Raw genomic sequence first — 8,314 nt, 5'->3', positions numbered from 1 at the left:
ATGGTTAAACTATGGTTGTGCAGGTCATTTAGCCCATGGAGAATTTTAACAGAAGGAAGTACACCACTTTTGCCTATTTCTAGTTATGGATGAATTAAGGTTTTATTTATGAAATTAGTAGGTCTTGGCATATCTGGTGTTCGCCAGCAGTTAACTCAAACCTCAGCATTGGCTTGTGAAAAACATATAAACGACGTTTGTTCCCAAAATGGGCTTGCTGCTATAATAGCCGTTGCCTGGAAGGGCACGCTGCCCCAGGTTGATGAGTAACAGCTCTCACATGTTTGTCAGTATCCTTGCAACAAGCATTGCATTAAAAACACCAGTTGCAAACATGAAATCAGGTTTGAGAAGATTCAACCCATAGTCCGTAGCTTTGGCTTTTATTAACTATTCATATAACCACATACAGCATTTGTTTCCTATCATTCATTTTCTTCTGCATCACCCAATGCCATTCTTAGATTATTATTTTTTTACTTTTTAAACAACTTTATAGCATTTAAAACATTTGCCACTCACTACTCTTAGCAAACAGGATTCAACATACAAAAACAAACATAGCATCTTGCTATGATCTTGTTGTGCAAAAGCTGTCAGGACCTACAAAAAAATCAAGAAAGCAACAATGAGTCAGCAGGCAAAAACTTTCACTCCCCCCCTCAAAGTTACTCATGTAAGAACTGTATTAAAAGATTGAACAAATTTGCCTCTTCTTTCCTGGAAAAGAGATCACCGTACAAAAACAGCAGAATATGAAGAATCTTGGAAAATTAAAAAACCACAGTTTAAAAATTTATTTCTTTTTCCCTTTTGAAGGCTTAGCAAACAAAGCAGGATCTATCTGATCTCTCGGCAGACCCCTCACTGAGAAAAGCCGTGCTGCTCTTTCCTGCAGCGTGCCCCCACATTTCAGTCCCAAAGCCGTCAGCTCAAACTTCAGCTTGTCTAGTCCTATGGCTTCCAGTTCAGCAACAGAGTTGAAATCCAAAAGATCTATTGTTGAAGTCTCCTAACAAAAAACAAAGGGAAACAGGCAGTGTTTTAAATGTGTCATGGATACCCAAAGAGACAAAAAGCTTTTCAGCAAAAAGGAAAAGCAAAAAAAAACAACTACATGTTTTCAATTTGGGGTATTGCAGTCATCTAACATGGTGCGTGTTGAGTTTAAGATATAGGAGCATCCTTATAGGACTCCAAAATCCTGTATATATGTTTCAATTTAACCAAAGATGTTCTGTGGCAGGGGTGGGCAACCTATGGCCCTCCAGATGTTGTTGTCAGATGTTGTTAGCTCCAGCCAATGGGAGTTGCAGCCCAGCAACTTCTGGAGGGCCACACTTTCTCCACCCTGATCTATGGTTAAGAGCTGTTGTTGTTTAGTTGTTTAGTCGTGTCCAACTTTTCGTGACCGCATGGACCAGAGCAGCCCAGCAAATGGGGCAGCTGTGTGTAGGTCAGCAGAATCTACTGAAAATAAATAAATAACAATAGCCACCACCATCCTACACTCCCAAAAATGTATCTGGAAGGATGAGACGTGACATTGCCATCATCACATTGTGACTGAAAATAGAAGCTATGGGGAATGGTAGCAAGTTGCATTTCAACTGCATTTCAGTTGCATTTATTTATATATAAATAAATTTCTAGTCAGACATAATAAGCATCATACTTACTGTGCTCTGTAACTGGCTCACAGGTTCCCGCGTATCTGAGGCATGCGCCTGATCCCTGTCCTTTGTTGTCCTGGCTGTTTCATGTTTCTCAATAGCTGCAGTTTCAGTGATAGGTGGATCCTCTACCAGATCCTTTTTAGCACCCTTCCCTTCTTCTTGCAAATTCTCAGCTGCATCAGAGGCTGAAGAGCAGCTTCTGGAATCCTCAGAACTGCTAGGATACTGTTCTGTACTTTCCACCATCTTCACATGGTTGCCAGATGACACTGTGCAACTTCCTGATGTGCCAGGTGAGTCGTCATCTTCACTGCTACTGCTGTCTTGTGAACTGTCAGGGTCCTCCAAGCCTTCCACCCCCAACCTGCCACAATAAATGAAAATCCATTTTTAAACAGTGTGTGTTTTTACAAATAGCATCAGCAAAGCACAGAGGTTTGGCAATTTGCCCAAAAGCCTTTTGCCCAAACAACTATAAAAAGAACACAAATTCTGGCAATGAAGAACACATTTTCCTACCCAATTTCATATACAGAAGCTGAGGGTACTGGCAACTGGATCTTACTTCAGCATCCTTCACTGTACCTGAAGGCAGCAGGCTAGCTTACGGGGTGCAGGATAGACTGCATGGGACACCAACCCACTCACTACCCCCTCAACATCTGCCCACCTGAGGCACCAAATACCAGTGGAATTGATGCAAGACCAATATCAGTGAAGCTCTTGCAGTACTAAAATTCCATAGAAGTCACCGAACATCACGGTAATGGTATCAAAAGGGCAACTCTTTCTAAAAGTAGAGTAGAAAATCGGAGACCATAAGTGCCCAAACAGGCACATAACCGCCAACACACTGTTCCCACCCAATTCCAAGGGGCTCATTCAATTACTCTGCTGAAACCATGGAGCTCTGCCACCTTGAATACTTACACAGAATATTGCTATAATAAGCTGCCTTCTAATTTATCTAATTTATCTGCTGCATTCTGTAGTGAACTTAAAGGGCTTAACATGCTGAGCTGTCGTAGAGGATTGCTATGAAACGGTTATTAATTTGGATCCAATGGACTACTTGCAAGCAGAGGCAGTGAGAAACCTAATTTCACGAGCAGAACAGTGCTTATGGTTCTTAGGATCCATGCCACTGTATTTAAGGTCACCTGCTCCCTTTTAAAGGAAGCAATTCTGTTCCTTTTCCTTACAATCTTTATTCATGCACCTTCTCATCTAGTTAAAAGGATCAAACTGTAATGCTCACCAAAAGCACTTCTTCTTCTCAGACGTGGCTCCCTTTTCAGAATCAGCAGGCCGTTTCCGGCTCTCACTGCTCTCTGGCGAGACCATTGTGCTAGAAGACGCTTGCATGCCTGAAAAGGAGCAAAAACAGTCAACTCTTCCTTCTCCATTTAATCCCTGGAATTTCAAATCAAACACAGACAATTACATAATAAAAAACATGTATGAGAATTAAGAAATGAAATTAAGAAATTAAAGAAATGAAAGCACAATTTCTATTTATCTCTAATTTTCCACTAAATGAGAGTTTCGTTTAGCTTACTTTTCAGCTCTGACAATGTTATTTAAGGTATCACCAGTACTCAGTGCAGATGATAGCAAACCATAGTGGTTAGTGTTGAATTTGAACCTGGGTGACCAGGGTTCAAATCCCCACTCAACAATTAATCTCACTGGGTGATGCTGGGCCAGTTCCCATTGCTCAGCCTAACCTACCTCACAGTGTTGCTGTAATGATAAAATGGAGACAGGGAGAACTGTGTACCTTGAACTCCTTGGGAGAAAAGGTGGAATAAAAATGTAACAAAATCAATAATTTGAAAATCCCCTTTGCTTTTATTTTATTGCTCTTCCACAAAGTAATGGGTGGGGGGGGGGAGAGATGTTCCACTAAATTCTCCCAGCAGCCTTTTAAAATTTATGGAAATCCAACTATCAAAATAAACACCAAGGAATTTAATTTTCAGCAGCCATTTTCCCAAACGAAATGTTAACAAGCCTAGTCATATTTACAAGTATTCACTGTTGTTTTCATCACAAGGCAATGATATCATTGAACCAATCTGCATGCCCAGGTGCCATGCCAAGGCCTGCAGAGGAATGCCACAAATAAGAGGTTTCAATTTCACTTAGATTGTTCACAGACCCCAGAGTTCAAACTCATAAGGTTCTACAAACTGTTCTGTATGCCTGCAGGTTAAGTCTTGCAAGTCGCGATGATTCCGAAGCAGCTAATCCAGTGACAACAAGAAGGACACCATGGCAATACCTGCATGGTCAGAGCCAATGTAACAGAGCAGCTCAGTCACTGAGAGGTAGTGATCATGGGAGGTCAGAGACGGGGAAGTGGACCTAGACTTGCCTTCCGCAGAACTCCATGAACTGGATGCTGATGCAGGCAGAAGAGGAAGGAAGCATGTATTGGCAACCCCACATTCTACCTGCTGAAAATCTGCTTTGGAGGGCTGGGCAAACCCTTCCCCTCCCCTGGGACAGTGAGGAAGGTGGAGTGAAATCTACAGGAGAAGAGGAGAATCACTGACAATTCTCTTTTCTCTTCTGCCCACAAGAGTATCCAGTAAGCAGAGTGAGAGACACCTTTGGATCATAGTCCCACCTGAAACGGAATAAAATTTTCTATTCAAGGAGAGAGCTGTCCACCCCAGAGGTTGAAAATTCAAGACAAATACACAAACACACAGGCATGCGGTTCAACACCAGGCCATCATAATGAAAGGCTATTTAGCTGCAACTAATTAAGGGCCCAATTGAGATATGTAATACAGAATAATGACCAATGATGCTCTCTGTGCTACCTTTGAGAACGGAATCCTCTAGCCTTTCTGCCATCTCGTGACATTGCTGCTGGTAGTCTGGGTTCGTGAAAAAGTGTTTCGGCTCCGCAAGTTTGCGCTTCAGTCTTTCCACACGTCTTTGCTCCTTGTCGGCTTCCCGTTCTGCTTGCTGCTTCACCCATTCGGCCATTCTGTTAAGAGAGAAGAAGCCATATGACATGACATGCACTTTCATGTGTCCACTCTGCCATTGGCTTGATAGTTTTGGATCAAGCACTCTTTCCGCCTACTGCTGGGAGGAAAAGCTCTGGGTGGAACAGGGACAGAAGTAATTACGTAAGTAATTTTAAATAGCATATTTCTCGTTTGCTCTTCACAAGAGCAGAAATATGTAAAATTAACAATTCAAACCAAAATTCAAACCAGACCAATCAAACAGCAGCAGGAATAAAAATCCCACGATACTCATCTCAGGCTCACTCCAAGCATTTGTTCTGCATTTCTACATGTGTTGCTCACCTCCTTATATATAATGTAATAAGGGCGCCTGAAGGGGCTAACTGCTTTAACCAATCTTGTAAATAAGCACACAAAAGCTACTAGCCCGCATTTATTTTTTTTACTAGTCTGCATTTCTACGCTTCTTAAAGAGGAAGATCCACACGCTAGGAAAAAAAGGCTTTTGGCAAGCAGATTGGTGGCAGAGGGATGCGGCTATCCATCTGCCTTCTGCCAGCCTTCTGTGTTGGTTGTGGAGGAATTTTCTTCCTCTGCAATTAGCTCAGAAATTAAGTGGCCTGTCAGAAGAGGGATAGAAAGATCTCTAACTCCCCTGTCAGGTTTGCTCCACGCCCCCCCCCCTAATATGGAATTTATTGTCTATGGCTACGAGGTAAACAGTTAAATACCAGACTGGTTTAAATGATGTAACCTAACAGTTCTAGCTCCAGAGGTGTAATTACTTTCCAACAATGCTATGGGTTGCATTAATGACCTTAAGTTATGTCCAATAATTGCAAAGGGTTTACTCTGAGTAGGATTACCACTGAATACCATTGTATGTAAGTAGACACAACAAAGCTGCAGTTTCAAAAGATTAGTTGACTGATCACAATGGATGCATAAAGGCTAATAGAATCCAAGTATTACATAATTTTAGCTGGTCTTTTGAAACCGATGCTACACTCTGGGGCTCAGAAACATTCAACGACAGATTGAACAAGATACAACACACAGATATTTTGCCCCAATCAGTGTTTTCTTTTGGACTTTTTACAGCAATTTGAGAAAGATTCTTCTAAATCTATAGAATACTGATAATGAAATGTATGGTTATTTTCTGTGAGAAATAAATGACTCACGCTTTTTCATGGTTAACATCTCGAAGTCTCCTTCCACTAAGATCTCTGCAAGCTTCTCGATTTGTTGTCTTCTCAATTTGAGCACCAAGTGCTCGGAGCATAGATCCAAAACCTAGGAGGGGATTACAAGCTGTCAGCAGCATAATGGTAAGAATAAGAGAACACTATAGGGAGATTATTTGGTGATGGGATGTTAAACTGCAAGGATGACTACTCAAAATCAGCCTTTTCCAACCAGGTGCCCTCCAGATACTGAAGCTGATGGAAGGTATAGTCTGAAACAGGTTGACACCAGGTTGGGAAAGGCTCATCAAAACTGTGATCTCACCTTTTTGTATTTACATTTGTCTTCTTCCCACTGCTACATGCAGAAATTTGAGATAGATCTCTGTTAAGGATATTTCACTAAGTTTATTTTGCATCTATGTAGTTAAGAAAATGTTTTGTGCTTGCACAGAATTACTCTTAGCTCAGTTACACACAGGGAAGGTTAAACACTTTAGCGTTGGCAGAAAGCAGCTCATTCTGGCAAAGCTTGAGAAACCAGGCTTGGTAGAAAACTAGACTTTACATTTCATAGCTACATTTACAAGCTACTTGCAACAAAAGAAACATATTATAATTTCCACTTTCAGAGTTACATAGTATTCTAATTATTTAGCACACAGTTGCAACCGTGAACCCACCTCCCTTTCCGCCACACAGTCTTGGTTCCAGGCTGTAAACAGCTCCTTCTTGTAGCACATCTTCAGAATTAACAAGTCGACCATTACACTTTATGTAGAAGTGATCTTCAGGAAGACCCTAAATACAAACAAGTCAGAAAGAATTAAACATACCCGGTATACTGTAGGTTGAAATGCTACAACAGTTTAATATGTAGTAACTGGCAATTAGATTATTTTCCAGTCAAGTTATTTGGAACTGTATGCTGGTGAAAAGATGGATAAGAAATCTGGTTCTTTCTCTGTGTAAAGATCCAATACTTGGCGAAGTAAATGTATACAAATATGAGAACACAATATGAGTCACATCCCATTGAGTCACAAATTGGTAGTGCTACTGTTAAAATTTGGGAAGATTCTGTTAACTGAATGGTAATAGATAAGTCAAAAAGAAAGAAACTATGAATGCTTAGAAGAAATGCTTCCAAGTCACAGAACTGTGAAACTCCCTTCACCTTGAAGTCCAACAAAGCTAGACTCTGTATACTTTCTAAATGAGCTGTAAAACTATCTTTGGTCAAGAGGACTATGGATTTAAAAGGGAGACTTTAGTCTTCTTTTTATCATGTACCATTTTGTTATACTTTTAATGCTGTTACCTGCCCAAGCTCTTGGGAGGGGGCAAAACAACAACAGAAAACACATCTACCAAGTGTTGAATTATATACCTCAAAGAATTTCCTAAATCAGTTAACATCAGCCCCATTAATAATATCTGAACTGCCATGCTGTACTAAACAATGACTGTCAAAAACACCACTGAGGGACTTTGTCCAACGGCTTCACATTGTTTTCGGTGAGTGTCGGCTAGGATGGACCCTAGTTCTGAATTAGTCAAGAAAGTGCAGGATTCAGTTATGTCCGTGCGACCTGAGAAAGCACCAAGCTTTCGTTAAGTAAGGAAAGGCACCAAATTCCTTCTCCTTGACCCCCTACCCAGCTTTTAACGCAAAAGGGAATTATGGGAAGGGGACGACAAAGGATGAGATGGTTGGACAGTATTCTCGAAGCTACTAACATGAGTTTGGCCAAACTGCGGGAGGCGGTGAAGGATAGGCGTGCCTGGCGTGCTCTGGTCCATGGGGTCACAAAGAGTCGGACACGACTGAACGACTGAACAACAACAAAGCTGGGTAGCCCCTTGCCTCCAAGTGCTTTTGGGACTACAACTACCACCACCCCGAGCAACTAATCACGCTAACTGGGGGTGGCGGGGTGGCGAGGGCAGTCTAACAATTCCGGGGGGGAGAGTGTCCCCAGCTCCTGCGCCCCCAACCACAAGCAACCCAGAGGGATCTCATTCCGCCCCTCACACAGGGCCCAAGACCCACCCGCTTCTTTCACACGAGCCCATTTTTTTTACCTGTACCCGGCAACGAGCGCGGAGTAAACCACAAACCGATCGATCTTCGGCCGGCAGAGGTACCGGCTGCGCTCCAGAAGCCAGCAAGTCCCGCACCCACAACGCCATTTTCGTCTTTCCTCAAGCAGCACCTTCCCACACGTCGCTCCTTTACATTCCCGGAAAAGACTTGCGGCCGCTGGCGCGCACCAGTGACGAAATGGACATAAACAGGAAGTCGGGCACTGGAAGTTCCCTGGGCAGCAGCAGAGTTTCCAGGCAGCACCCCTCCCTCCCACGTGACACGGAGGGCGGGAGGTGCGCGCGCGCGTGCGTGTGCAGAGGGTGGTTCTGGGAGGGATGCCTGGAGGAGGCAGATAAAGCGGGTGGGGGCTGGGCG

The 8,314-nt window shown here is 42.7% G+C and overlaps 1 protein-coding gene across 1 annotated transcript; it reads right to left on the bottom strand.

Annotated features, from left to right (window-relative positions):
- Nucleotides 1-782: 782 nt before the first annotated feature.
- SDE2 (SDE2 telomere maintenance homolog) lies at nucleotides 783-8,098 on the bottom strand. Its single transcript, XM_033144663.1, has 7 exons — nucleotides 7,936-8,098; nucleotides 6,534-6,651; nucleotides 5,848-5,959; nucleotides 4,508-4,677; nucleotides 2,935-3,043; nucleotides 1,680-2,040; nucleotides 783-1,012 (listed from the first exon to the last, which is right to left on the bottom strand). Exons 1-7 carry the CDS (start codon nucleotides 8,041-8,043, stop codon nucleotides 797-799), a joined length of 1,194 nt encoding a protein of 397 aa, XP_033000554.1. The 5' UTR covers nucleotides 8,044-8,098; the 3' UTR covers nucleotides 783-796.
- Nucleotides 8,099-8,314: the final 216 nt, after the last annotated feature.

Source organism: Lacerta agilis, chromosome 3, assembly GCF_009819535.1.
Source record: "Lacerta agilis isolate rLacAgi1 chromosome 3, rLacAgi1.pri, whole genome shotgun sequence".
Classification (NCBI taxonomy): domain Eukaryota; kingdom Metazoa; phylum Chordata; class Lepidosauria; order Squamata; family Lacertidae; genus Lacerta; species Lacerta agilis.
Note: the sequence above shows the minus strand (reverse complement) of the source record. Positions and strands in the feature narration are given on the sequence as shown.